Source organism: Lepidochelys olivacea, assembly GCF_965140295.1.
Source record: "Lepidochelys olivacea isolate rLepOli2 genome assembly, chromosome: 2".
Taxonomy (NCBI): Eukaryota; Metazoa; Chordata; order Testudines; family Cheloniidae; genus Lepidochelys; species Lepidochelys olivacea.
In genome coordinates, this window is record NC_140412.1 from 263,624,458 (window position 1) to 263,638,569 (window position 14,112).

At 45.3% G+C, this 14,112-nt stretch overlaps 1 protein-coding gene across 1 annotated transcript in view; it reads right to left on the bottom strand.

Annotated features, from left to right (window-relative positions):
- Window positions 1-919: 919 nt before the first annotated feature.
- The window catches only part of WNT3A (Wnt family member 3A), a gene marked incomplete at its 5' end in the record, with an annotated part of 117,956 nt that continues 104,763 nt past the window's right edge, over window positions 920-14,112 (bottom strand). The window contains 2 exons of the mRNA XM_084621389.1: window positions 920-1,457; window positions 4,337-4,602. Of these exons, the coding sequence (XP_084477515.1) occupies window positions 978-1,457; window positions 4,337-4,602 (746 nt within the window). The 3' untranslated portion in view covers window positions 920-977. The remainder of the gene's footprint in view (window positions 1,458-4,336; window positions 4,603-14,112) is intronic.

A 14,112-nucleotide genomic window follows, 5' to 3' on the forward strand; every position in this document is an offset into this window, starting at 1 on the left:
CAAAGAAACGATGTCCTCATCACCTTAATCACAGGTGGTTTGTGCCCTACCCCACTGCACGTCTCAACGGGCATCCTCCTTCTAATCGGCTGAGTCACACCCCTGCCTCCAGAGGTCACAGTTGGGTCAATGTCTGCTGGTGTGGCCATGCGTTTGCTGGGTCCCCTTCTGGGCACTGAGTTTTTACATAAGGCATGCACCATGTGTCTAGAGATCACAGCATCTACCACACCTTTTGCACTGGTGTCAGTGGGACCTTGGTAGTAATTCGTCAGCAGTCTCTTCCTCTGCAGAAGTGACTAAATGGGTTCCTGCATCCTATGTCAAATCTGGCAGAAACCACTATGTTAAAAAGTTCATGCTAAGAGCTCATCCATTCTACAGCACTAAGGAATGTTTGCAGAATTCCCCTGTTCCCGGAAGACATGGAAGAAGGGTTTGTTTGTTTGTTTTTTTAGTGAATTGAATATTTTACTTTATTTTAATTTTTTGCCATTCACGTTGCACACAGACTCTGGTTGCTGGGGCTTGGAAAGGATCTCAATACGTTGAGAGCTGTTGTCTGACATCACCTCTTCCGATTGGGTTGGGAACAGGAGGTGTTTAGGAAGTTGCAAGTCTTTCAAAGGACACTTAATAGCATGAGTCTCTTCAGGTTAGTAGAGAGAAGAGGAAAGAATCATGCTCCCGCTAACAATCATCTCTGCAGTTCTGTGCTGTTGGGTAGTTAAAGGAATCACAGTCTCCTAACCGGTGCATAATCATTTTGCATGGCATTCCATATTTGTAATGTTAGCCTCCAGATGCATCTTGGGACGACCAAGAAGTCATTAGATCTATTCTATCCAGCCAGTTTTAGCCTTTTTTATTTTTTCTTTTACTATAAAAAAAAGTAGATCTTTCCCATCTACACAACCTCAGAAGAAGCAGGCTCAAATCCGTTTCTCCACACGGAGCCTGTCCAGGGAATCCCTGCTTTACTTGCACGTGTGAACATCGTAGACTCGTATGCATTCTTGGCAGCTGACGTAGCAGCACCAGTGGAAGATACAGTGGCACTTCTCTTTCCGTTTCTCAGTCCTTGTGTTGTGCCCGCGGCCGCAGCACAGAAGGTCGCATCCGTCTATCCCGTGGGAGGTGACATTGCAGATCCGGTCGCGGGTCCCAAAGGAGCCCGTCTCGGGGTTTGGCTCACAAAAGTTTGGTGAGTTCTCGTAGTAAACCAGGTCTCTCTCAGTTGGGGCCTTGAAGAAGTTGTACTTGGGCCTGAGCGTCTCGACCCAGCCACGGGACTCCCGATGCTTCTCCACCACCATTTCAGAAGCGCTGTCGTACTTGTCCTTGAGATAGTCACCGATGACCCTGAAGTCTGGCTGGGACCACCAGCACGTCTTCACCTCACAGCTGCCTGACAGACCATGACATTTGCACTTCAGATGCATGTGATCAATAATGGACTAGAAAAGAGAGAAAAATGGAAAAGGGAAACTATTAGCCCATAATATGGATCAATAATACATTCTGTTATTTACCTAACACTTCTCATCCCAAAGAATCCTAGGCAGAGGTCTAGTTCCTCAGCTGGTGTAAACCAATTTAGTTTCATTAACTACACTGGTATACACCAGTCAGGGATTGGACGTGGTCTCCATAAAGTACTTTCAATGACAGGTGAAGTCATTCCTGTACCCATGTGTGTAAATATTTCTATAGCTATATTCACACTCAAGGATCACTTTGCTCAGGAGGGAAATGCAGACACCTCTGAGGTGGAATACAGCAGCTTCTGAATGGCACTTAGCCAAGCCAAATAATACTTTAGGACAGGGAGTGAAGAAGGATTCATAAGCCGATTTAAACTGCAGGGAGAATTCATGGGCGAAATGTGCTATGATTATCCAAACGACAATTTAGCCCGGTCATCAGAGCTCCCTTTTCTTGCAAAAGAGACTCAAGTCAAGGAGGAGAATGTCACCTGCTGAATCACCAGTGCCACTTCCTGCTGAACCCTAAGATTTTCTTCACAGGCCTCTCAACAGTGTGTTGAGCAGGTCACACCTTGACAGCTGAAAGCACAGCTCGCAGTGTTGCCAATTCTTGCAATTTTATCACGAGCCTCATGGTAGTTGGTGTTTTCCTTAAGGCCCCAGCTCCTGGAGGCATGTGAATAGGTGAGAATCTCAGCTTTCATTTGAAAAAACAAAAAGTAAGTTTCTAGCCTCCCCTGCCCCCCCAAGTTGCTAAAGGTATAGAAACCAGCAGGTAAATGAAAAGAACACAAAATGTATGATTATTTTTTAAGCCAGTCTCATGATTTGAGAAGCCTGACTCTTGAGTTTTTTGAATGCTTGGTGTTGGCAATGCTGCATCTATGGGTGGCATGGTTACCAGATGGAGCGGGTGAACGTCAGTCCTGGTCTAAATGGAAGAAATCACCATTGGCTTCAATGAGACTTATGTTTGCCTCACCCATGGCTGAAATTGATCCACATTTCCAAGGCACTGTTCACCACCATTTCTGAGGTGGAAGATAGCCTGATACAATTTACTCAATAAGCTGTGTTATTCAGAGATGATCAGCAAATTTATGAATGCATGAACAGACTAGTACCAAGCTAAATCCAAAAGATTTGCCATGAATCAGCAACTACAATGTGTGATCAACATTTTCTGGGTGGTTTTTTTTGTGCCAGTTAGGCAGCTTCATTCACTGCCAAGGAGATTGTAATTAGCAATGGGAGAACTGCAAAATGTTTGGTTCATATAATCATCCAAATCTCAGTCAAAGCTTTTGGTCTGGAGATTGGATTTGAATTCTTATGAAAACTGGTTCCGACTTCCCCTACTGCTTAGTTTTATTAGCTGGAAATACTTGAATCCAGAGGATTGGAACTTGTGCACCTAATGAGTGTTAACATGGTGTGAATGGAAAACATATGCTATTTCTGAAGCAACAGGATTTCAGTGTTAATGTTGTGCCATTTTCTATCTGATCTATGATATCTGTAAGGGGCCTAAAATGGGATCGGAGTCTTGAGGATGGACTGAAGATGAAGATAGCCCGAACAAGAGCCTAAATTGTCACTGTTGAACTTACAGCTAATATTGTATCTTTTTATTGATTCGCATTGTGAGACAAATCCCTCATTTCCATCCTACCCAACTGTGTGGTGGTACTCTTTATCCCTGTCTTTTACTGCCATCAGAAATGCTGAGTAACCCATGGTACCCAGGACCCGATGGACAACTTTATGTCAAATGACCACAGGGACATGTCTTGCTTCCTTCTTCTGCTATTTAGTTGCTGCATCCCTCATTTTGTGGTGGGACTTCATCTTGAATTTTAAAGGTCTGTGCTCCCCATCTTGGGCCAGATTCTCAGCTGGTGTAGACTGGAATAACTCCATTGGCTTCAATGGAGCTTCACCCATCTCCATCAGTTGATGATCTCGCTCTGAGGTTTTGGCCTGTTCCGGACTGTGGTTACATACGGTAGTGGAACTCCATATTGGAGGAGTGACTACTTTGTAGTCATATGTTTCTATGGAAGTGGATAGACCCCACTCCTTCCCCCATTGTCAATAACAACTTAATAAGGGAGTAGGATCAGGTTAGCTATTTTGATTTTATGATTTAATTAAGTTTGGTCCCTATATAGGATGAACCATGAGGTCTCTCTGTAGGAGGGAAAGAACACAAAGCAACTTTTGTGAGGCATATAGTGGGGTGAGGGTTGGAGAAGTTAGCTCCAAGCCAAGAAAGTTTCCTGGTGGTGCTAGGAAGCAGGTGCGCAGGATGGACAGACTGAAGCCTTGTCCTGAAATTGCCCAGTTGCCAGCAAGCCCTTTCCCCCATGGCAGGTTGGTGCTAACCCCAGGCACTGAGAGTAAATATGGGGCTATTTTAGGCACCTGCTAGGTGTGAAGAGGCACAGAAACCAGGCTCTGAGCACAGGGAAGTCTGTATGTGATGACCATCCTCTTAGTTTTCATTTGGACTGAACCTAAGATCTTCAGAACTGAGCACATGAGCTTCCGTGGCTTGAACTAACAGGCTAAGGCCCAGATCCTCAAAGGCATGCCCTCAATGGGAGTTAGGCACCTAAAAGCCTTTGAGGATCTAGGCCTAAGACCCATAGCTGGCAGCTATAGCAGACTCATATCCTCTGCAGATCAGGCACAGAGGAGAATCTATAACACGCACTGGGCAGTAGGGGGCTACAGTGTTGAACCCAGTTCACCTGAGCTTCTTTTCGCCGTTCACCTAGGATTTTCGGGGGTGGGGGTGGAAGGAAATGTTTTTAGGGACTCAATAAAATGAAACCGGACGGCCTTACTGTCCTCCCAGCTTCGTTGTTATGCCTGTTCATGGCTGACCGAGCATCCGGCCTGTTCTCCCGGGCGTCTGCGAACTCTCGAGACACCATGGTCCCAAACTCCACGTCCTCACTGCAGCCTCCCCATTTCCAGCCTTCCCCGGGGGGCCCCTTGTGGCGGGTATCGCAGCCGCAGATGGTGGCCGAGCCCTCGGCACAGGATCTGGTCACCGCAAAAGCAACGCCCGCAGAGGCGATGGCGTGGACGAAGGCCGACTCCCGGGTAGCTGTGGAAGAGGGAAGGATGCAGGGATCTGTTACTGAGTGGCGAACATGAGTGACCCTTCCCAACGGACTGACATGAGCGCCTCCTCTGAAGAACACAGCAGCAGGCTAGGAAACCTGCCTCCTGGCTTAAGAATCCCATTTCCAGGCCGGGCCATTCCCAGCACTGGAAGACACAATGAGTCAGGGCTGGCCCTGACTCAACACCCACTGAAGTCAGTGGAAAGTCTCCACACAATGGACTTTGGGTCAGGCTCTAGTAAGCAAATGGCCAAATGGGGCTCTCTGCGTTCCAGCATCCAGCACTGGTTCAGGTACATATAGACTGGACCCCAGTCACCCCCGTGGAAGGGGAGACATCTCTTTGCTGCCAGACTCCACTCTCTGGCAGTGGGGCCAAGGCCAGCTAAACCACACACTTTTCAGAGCCCTGTGACTAGCCCAGCCAGCCTTTTCAGGGCTCTGCAAATGGCATGGCTGGTTCCATATCATGTTGGGGACTGCTGATGGTTGGCAGTTGGGAAAACACCAGGACGGCCTGCTATTCCAGCAGTCTGCTTCCCGCACCATGCACACCAAGTGTCAGCCTCCTCATCTTTCCTCGAAACATGCTCTTTCCGCTACCTGACCAGCTCACCCGGATGCTGCATCCAATACACTGCATCTTATAGAATCATAGAAATGCTGGGCTGGAAGGGATCTCAAGAAGTCATCCAGTCCAGCCCCTGCTGCTGAGGCCAGGCCGAGTATTTCTAGACCATCCCTGACAGATGTTTGTCCAGCCTGTTCTTAAAAACCTCCCATGACGGGGATTCCACAACCTCCCTTAGAAGCCTATTTCAGAGCTTAACTACCCTTATAGTTAGAAAGTTTTTCCTAGTATCTAACCTAAATGTTCCTTGTTGCAGATTAAGCCCATCACTTCTTGTCCCACCTTCAGTGGACACGGAGAACAATTGATCAGAGTCCTCTTTATAACAGCTCTTACTATAGCTGAAGACTGTTATCAGGTTCCCCCTGTCTTCTTTTCTCAAGACTAAACATGTCCAATTTTTTAAACTTCTCTAAACCTTTGATCATTTTGATTGCTCTCCTCTGGACTCTCACCAATTTCACTGCATCTTCCCTAAAGTGTGGCACCCAGAACTGGACACAGTGCTCCAGCTGAAGCCTCACCAGTGCTGAGTACAACTGGACAATTACCTCCCCTGTCTTATGTACAACACTCTTGTTAATACACCCCTGAATGATATTAGCCTTTTTTTTTTTGCAGATGCATCACATTCTTCACTCTCATTCAATCTGTGATCCACTATAACCCCCAGATCTTTTTTCAGCGGTACTACCAACTACCCATTTATTCCTCAATCTGTAGTTGTGCATTTGAGTTTTCCTTCCTAAGTGAAGGACTTTTCATTTGTCTTTATTGAATTTCATCTGTTGAATTCAGACCAATTCTCTGCATTGTCAAGGTCATTTTAAATTCTAATCCTGTCCTTCAACTTGAATCTATCTAACTTATCTAAATATTCTTTAACCTGTTCTTTCCCTGGTTTGGCTTGCATTCCTTCCCCTTTGCTGTTAATTCTAATTGTGTTGCATATCTGAACATCATGAACATTTTTCATGAAAATTGTAGCAAAATAGGCATTCAACTCATTAGCCTTCTTAATGTCATCCATAATAACTCTTCTTCTCTGCTAAGTAGAGGACCTACATTTTCTTAGTTTTTCTCTTGCTCCTAATATATTTAAATAACCTCTTCTTTTTGCCTTTTATGTCCCTTGCTAGGTGTAACTCATTTTGTGTCACTGCATGGTTGTCCCATTCTTTTGTACTCATCCTTAGCAATTCATCCATATTTCCACTTTCTGTAGTATTCCTTTTTGATTTTGAGGTCATTAAAGAGTTCCAGGTGGAGCCATATTGCCCTCTTACTGTGCTTCCTATCTTACTATAGCATCAGAATCGTTTGCAGTTGTACCTTCAAAATTGCCTCCTTGAGAAACTGACAGCTTTCCTGAACTCCTTTCTCCCTTAGATTTTCCTACCATGGGACCTTACCTACCAGTTCTCTGCATTTGTTGAGATCTGCTTTTTTGAAGTCCATTGTCCTTATTCTGCTGCTCTTACTCCCGCCTCTCCTTAGCATCATGAAATCTATCATTTAATGGTCACTTTCACCCAAATTGCCTTCCACCTTCAGATTTGCTACCAATTCCTCCCTATTGATCAGAATCAAGTCTAAAATGACTGTCGCTCTTGTTACATCCTCCCTTTTCTGAAACATACGTTTTTCCTTAATACATTCTAAGAATATACTGGACATTTTGTGTTTTGCCATATTACTTTTCTAACAGATGACTGGGTAGCTCAAGTCATCCATTATTACCAGGTCTTGTGTTTTGGATATTTCTGTGATGTGTTCTAGAAATGCCTCATCCACCTCCTCTTCCTGATTGGTGGTTGCTAGTAGATCCCTACCATGACATCACCCCTATTCTTTATCCCTTTTATCTTTACCCAGAGAATTTCAACTGGTCTGCCCCTCACCTCCTTCTGGACCTCAGCACAAGTGTACATATTCTTGATATACAATGCAACACCTCATCACTTTTTATCCTGCTTGTCCTTCCTGAACAAGCGATACTCCTGTATACCAAAATCCAGTCATGAGACTTATCCCACCATGTCTGTGATGCCAAGTAAACCATAATTGAGCATATGTATTAATACTTCCAGTACTTCCTGTTTATTCCTCATACTTATGTGTGCTTGAAGGTTTGTCTATTTGCCCAATTCGGTGCCAGGTCCCTGAGCTACCTAAAAGGATTGTTGTCATGTCTGGCTCTTCACCTGGGAATGTTGGCGACAATCTTTTTAGCCTTTGGCTGGGTCAACTGAAAGGGGTTCTCATCATGAGGTTGAGTAGCTAAGTCTCTGGGAAGACCTTCCTTTATGCACTTCAGTGGTAGCAGATGACAGAACAAGGAGTAATGGTCTCAAGTTGCAGTGGGGGAGGTTTAGGTTGGATATTAGGGAAAACTTTTTCACTAGGAGGGTGATGAAGCACTGGAATGTGTTACCTAGGGAGGTAGTGGAATCTCCTTCCTTAGAGGTTTTTAAGGTCAGGCTTGACAAAGCCTTGGCTGGGATGATTTAGTTGGGGATTGGTCCTGCTTTGAGCAGGAGGTTGGACTATATGACCTCCTGAGGTTCCTTCCAACCCTGATATTCTATGATTCTATGATTCACTTGAGCCATAACTAGAGTGGCCGGAGAACAATTCCATTACATGACAGCTTTCACATTTTGCTTTCATTCCACAGTGGAAGGATACAAAATTTTTCAAATGTCTTTGTGAAAATGGAATAGTGTTGAAATATCTAGCTTTGGATCTGTAAGTTCAGCTTTCCAATTTGGGTCTTTCTCTCTCTTTGGAAGTGACCAGAGAGCCCGCCCTAGACCTCAGAAACCTTCCCGTCAAAATCGATACGTCTCCATGAAACCCAATGGAGCAGCATTTTTTGACAAAAAACATTTAATCTAAAAGGTTCCAACTGGCTCTGGTGTAGGGAAAACATGATGATCAATCATGATAATCCAGCCTCTTGGAGACCCTTTACAAATCTCCCTAACAAGCTAACTCCTTGTCTATGCAATTCCAGTTATCCAAACAAATTTGGTGTCACCCACGTTGTTTGGATAATCAGGATTGTTCTGTAATACAAATATAGCCATAGAGGCAGATTTTCAGCTAGTTTAAATTGGTGTAGATCCGTTGACTTCAACGGCTCTATGCCATATTTACACCAGTTGATGATCTGGCTCAATAACTTTACTCGTCGGGTTTTTTTTGTGGTTTTTTTTTTACCAGGTTTCGTGGACCTTAGTCCATTCTAATTGCTATGAATGGGAACATATGGCTTTAACTTCTGGCTGCTCAATCAGTTATTTGCACTTAGTAATATGGAGAGTATTTAACAAGCCAAGTCAAAACCCTAACGTGTTCTCAGGATTGAAACCAATATTGCGTGTTAACAGAGAGGTCCTGACTAGCTTGAATACTTGAGCCAGAACCCGTGCATTGGCTCTTCCCTCTGGGATACTACCAAATTCAACAATATGCAAATAAAATAGCATGCAGGAAATTACAAGCAAAAGGCATGAGCAATGTCCTGGAACACAGCTTCAGCATGCTTATAAAGGTTAGAAAGTCACTGAGTGCATACAAGTAAGGGAGAAGATACTTTTAGTCAAGCATGTGTAACACCGACAGACCCCGGTTGCTGGCGGGCAGGATCGAACCTGGGACCCCTGGAGCTAAGTGCATGAGCTAAAAGCCACATGGCCCTTAGCTAAAGCTGTAGAGCAGACTCATTAATCTGTAAGTGGTCTTGGTGGCACAGCACCATTCCCACATGTGTGTAGGTTACACATGTACAGAAACTCTTCAGCTCTGGAGGTATTTTTTATTCTTTTCCTTAACAATAACTTCAGGTTTTATATAGCACTTCTCATGTGGAAAGATCCCAGAGCACTTTACAGACTATACATGTAGGGGTTGCTCAACGGCCAGTGAAATGCAGCTGCCTCTAGGGTGGAACACAGCAGCTGTTTAACAGCATGCAACAGGAAGTGAACAGCACTGTAACCAATTGTAACTACATGAGGAATTGAGTCAGGCAGAGTGTAGCTGAAATCTGGCCCAGAGCACTGAGGTTAACAATCCTACCCTTGAGATAATGCGAGGGGATCTTTTAATGACCACGTGGGACTGAGACATTGGATTTGCATCTCATCTCTCACCTCTAACTTTAGGCTGGGACAGTGGGCTCAGTATTGATGCACATAGAAGAGTGCCATCTAGTGAATCACTTCCTGCAACATATTCGGTCTGAGGACCTTCATCCAATTACTAAGCAGACTTGACCCTGTTAAGCTTTGGAGAGCTCACCAGGTCATAGCCCCAGGCGGTGTGGCTGCAGGAATGGAGAAGGAGTGCATAGAGATACAGATAAGCAGAAGGAAAGCATGCACTTGTAATGGAAATGAGGGGTTATTAAGGTGCCATATAAAAATGCAAGAAACTTAGTAAAGATAAGAGGAGAGTGCAATGCATTTGTCAGCGAGCCTCATTCCTCTCTGGGTGGTTCTGGTAGCAGGAGACAGGCAGCTCGTTACAACTTGAAGAGGGCTTCTGGAAAGTCAGCTGGTAGGAGAAGGTTAATGGGGATGTAGGCTTAAGAGCATTTTAACTACTGTTTACCCCTGCAGCAGAAGGTCACTGAGTCTCTGGCTTCGGCACATTAAAATCTCATATTGCTCACAATGGTGGCTGAGATTTTCAAAAGTGACTTAGTAATTTTGTCTGCTGCAATCTTTTAAGTGCCTAATTTTAGACAATTTAAAGGGGGCTGAGTCTCAGAAGGTGGGCTCTTGGCACTTTCTGAAAGTCAGGGCCCTCGAAGATGTCTGAAACTGGGCCCCTAAGATATAGGCACTCAAAATCACTAGCCACTTTTCAGAGGGGTAGTTGTGTTAGTCTGTATCCACAAAAATAATGAGGAGTCTGGTGGCACTTTAAAGACTAACATTTATTTGGGCATAAGCTTTCATGGGTAAAAACCCACTTCTTTAGATGCATGGCATCTCCATGCATCTGAAGAAGTGGGTTTTTACCCATGAAAGCTTATGCCCAAATAAATCTGCTAGTCTTTAAGGTGCTACCAGACTCGTTTTTCTAGCCATTTTTGAAATTCTTGCCCATAGTATCTTGAGGTTCTATCCCCCAGAACTTCCCAACTGCATGCTCCATGCAGGACATTCCTGATCCAGCCAGAGACATGTGGGCAGAGGGGGAAAGTGATATTATCAGCAAGGAGAAGTAAGGAAGACCAGGAGTCAGGAGACCTGAGGTTTTATTTCCAGTTCTTATGCAGGCTTCCTCTGTGACCTTGAGCAAAAGTCACCTAATCTCTCTCTGTCCCTCAGCTTCCTTATCAGGAACACAGCGGACAATCAAACTTATCTCCCAGGGAGTTTGCAAGGCTAAATTTGTTGATGTTTATAGAGTGTCTTGGATGGAAGATGCAAAGTATCATTACAGCTCAGTGTTGACTGGTGCGATGGTAAAAACGGAGGAATGTCTCTTTCAAAAGAAAGAGATGAGGGGTAACCTGATGTGAACATGAGATCTGAATAACCCTTGAAAAAGGGAAGGTAAGAGAAACTGACAGAAGGATAGGATACCTCTGGGCTAAGGTTGGTGATCTTCCTGAGAGTAAGTTAATGAGAACTATATTGTAGTGGCCGACTAGGAATTTCAAATGGTCACTGTGCTTTGTGCTGTAGATGCTCTGAACATCACAGCAGTGGTGAGGACAGAAAGCAGATTATCCTGCCTTAAACTCTTTCAGCTTTCACAGTAAAAGGCCTATGACACACAGTAGGATTCCACTCAGCAGAGGGCAGTGGAATAGTGTCTCTCTTACATATACGTGTAAGTAGCCAGTTGGCTACAGCCCATATTATATTCCATTGAAAAGCGACCTATGGAGAGGTCAAGGGTCTCATTAAAAGGAGATTTATAATATTTAATATCCTTCATATATTTTTAATAGCCTAAGTGACTTGGGCACCTTACTCTCCTTGACTTCCAATGGCTGTGAATTCGACTGGTGGCAGGGCACCTAGGAGTTAGCTGTTGCAGCACCTAAGCACCCTTTGTGATTCTAGTCCTTGGTAGCTTAGCTTGAGTGATAGAGGTCACTGCTGGAGGTTGGAGGCTCAAATCCTGCTGTTTAGTGCATCTCAAATGCTGCACATGCTTAGGGGATTTTAGGCGGGAAAAGTCACTGAGAAATGGACAGACACAAAATGAAACAGAATTCTTGGTGCACCATGCACCAGTCCCTCCTGTTCTCTGGCTGTGGCATACCATCGGTGAGTCTCCGGAGGGCTGTAATACGTTGGTATAATTCTGGCTGTTGGGCTTGGGACGGGGGTGGCTGGGTAGTACTCAATGGCCTGTGATATAGACGAGGTTAGACTAGATAGTTTGGCCTTCATCTCTATGACTCTAAATGGTAGGCCTCAGAGGGTGAAAAAATCTCAACTATGTCCTCCAGTCCATTGTTTCCTGCCCATGAAATGTATTTAGACACAACAAATCCTGCATCTTGGCAGGGGGTTAGACTAGATGACCCTTGAGGTCTCTTCTGACGCCATGGTTCCATGGTTCTATGACTACCCTACAACATAGTGCCTGAATTTAGTTTAAAATGACCCAAGTGATGGGGCTTTCAACTCCTCCTTTGGAAAACTATTTCACTGTATAAAAGGAAGCCCTCTTCTTTTAAAAAAAACATAGTCCCCTGCCATCAAAATAACTCCGTGCACCAGTTCAAATCAATAGGCTCCATGAATGCTGTTTCAAATGAAGGGTCCTTTGAATGTATTCACATTGTTGTTATTTATCTGTAACATCAAACAAGATTGGTCCTTCATTGTGCTAGGCATGGGTGGCGGGTGAATGCGCCGTTGGGGGAGGTTAGTCCCTGGCCCTTTCCCCTCTGCCCAAGGCCCCGCCCCATCTCTTCCAGTCCCCCTCCCGCGCCAGAGCTTGGAGCACACCGCCCCCTCCCCTCCATGGCCACTGGCTCCCCTGTGTGCCCTCAGCCTCAGTGTGCTGGGGTGGGTGGCATGGCCGGAGCGCCCCCGGCCCCAGAGCACTGGGTGGGCAGCGTGGTCCCAGTGTCCCCAGCATTGGACGGATGGGTGGTGCTGGGCCTTGTGCTCACCAGCCCTAGCCTGCCTACCTCAGACTCTTGGCTGGACACCGAAGAGTGGGAAGGGAACTGGAAGCAGGCAGGAGAGGTCCTGGGAGTGGAGCATGGGCAGGGTCACGCCAAACTATTTGGGGAGGCACAGCCTTCCCATGCCTATGCTATCCGCCTAGGGCTGCCAACCCTCCAGGATTGGCCTGGAGTCTCCAGGAATTAAAGATTAATCTTGAATTAAAGATTATGTCATGTGATTAAATCTCCACTAATACGTCCAACCAAAACTGGCAACCCTATACGCGCCGTCTATTGTGCTAGGCACTGTACAAACACATAGCGAGAGACAGTCCCTGACCCAGAGCTTGCAGTTAAAAAAGATGAGAAAAACAGGGCCGGGGGGCGGGGGAGAGAAGAGGGAGAAGCAGAGGCCCATGGAGTTGAGGTGATTTGCCAAAAGTCTCACAGTTGACGAGAGACAGAGATGAGTATAGAATCCTGAGTCCTAGCCCTTAAATAACAGAATTGCCAACAAATGATTGAAACCACTCTATCTGCAGTAAAAACAGCGAGGAGTCCTAGTGGCACTTTAGAGACTAACAAATTTAGTTGGGCATAAGCTTTCCTGGGCTAAAACCCACTTCCACTCCATGCATCTGATGAAGTGGGTTTTAGCCCACGAAAGCTTATTCCCAAATTAATTTGTTAGTCTCTAAAGTGCCACAAGGACTCCTTGTTGTTTTTGCTGATACAGACTAACACAGCTACCACTCTGAAATCTGTCTGCAGTGGGGTTCTTGATTTCCCGCTGGCAGGTTAACGCTCCTTGTGCCACTTTTCCTCTCACCCCAGCTCTACACATACTCTGAAAACCTTGCCAAGTTTGAGACTGACGTGAGGTTTTTTGGTTCAAGTGTCAGAAAAACTAGGGAACGTCAAACACAAATGCTGAGAGCTCATTTGGTTCCACTAATGGCCAATCAATTTGGAATTGATACAGGGAAACACAGGACTCCTTTAGGCAGGGTATAGACATGCTATGGAACTCTGCTGCAGGGAGTTACCAAGTGACTCATAGCAGCTAGATTTTTAGAAGGGCTTTGACTAGATGATTTCTTATGCACCAACAACATTCGTAGCCAGATGGACTTGTCCCATGATATGTGTAATGCTCAAGCATCCTGAAAATAGTAAATATTTTTGCTAGGAAATAGCCTGTAATTTGTAATTGTGCTGAACACAAATACAGACCATCTACCAGGGATGTAGAGGAGAATGTTTGGGTGGAAGGATCTACACAAGGGAGCAGGCTAAGGGATGCATGTGTGAGAATCTCTGCTAAGCAAAAGGCATAGCTGCTGTGGTCTATGAGCATAGCATAGTGTCCTGACCTGTGACATGGCCAGTTCGTCGCTGTTTGTAGTTATGCAAGCTGATAAGGATAATCAAAGCTCAAGCTCCGGGGTGTAAACTGATCGCTCTAGGGCTCTTAGAATGGAAATTCCCTCCTTCTTTCCCAAGTACAGGGTGGTATGACTAGCTAGGAACCCTGTGTGCTTCTTTTCTTCCTTTGAAGCATCTGGTGTTAGCCAGTGGTGACTTAGCTGCCGCGGCCGCGCTGTAACGTGGGCAGTGTACACATGCCCTTAGATGGACCAATGGTTTGGTGTGGTTATAGGGAGCATTGGTTGGGAATTTTCCAAGACAGCATTTTTGGTAGAAAAAGGCCAG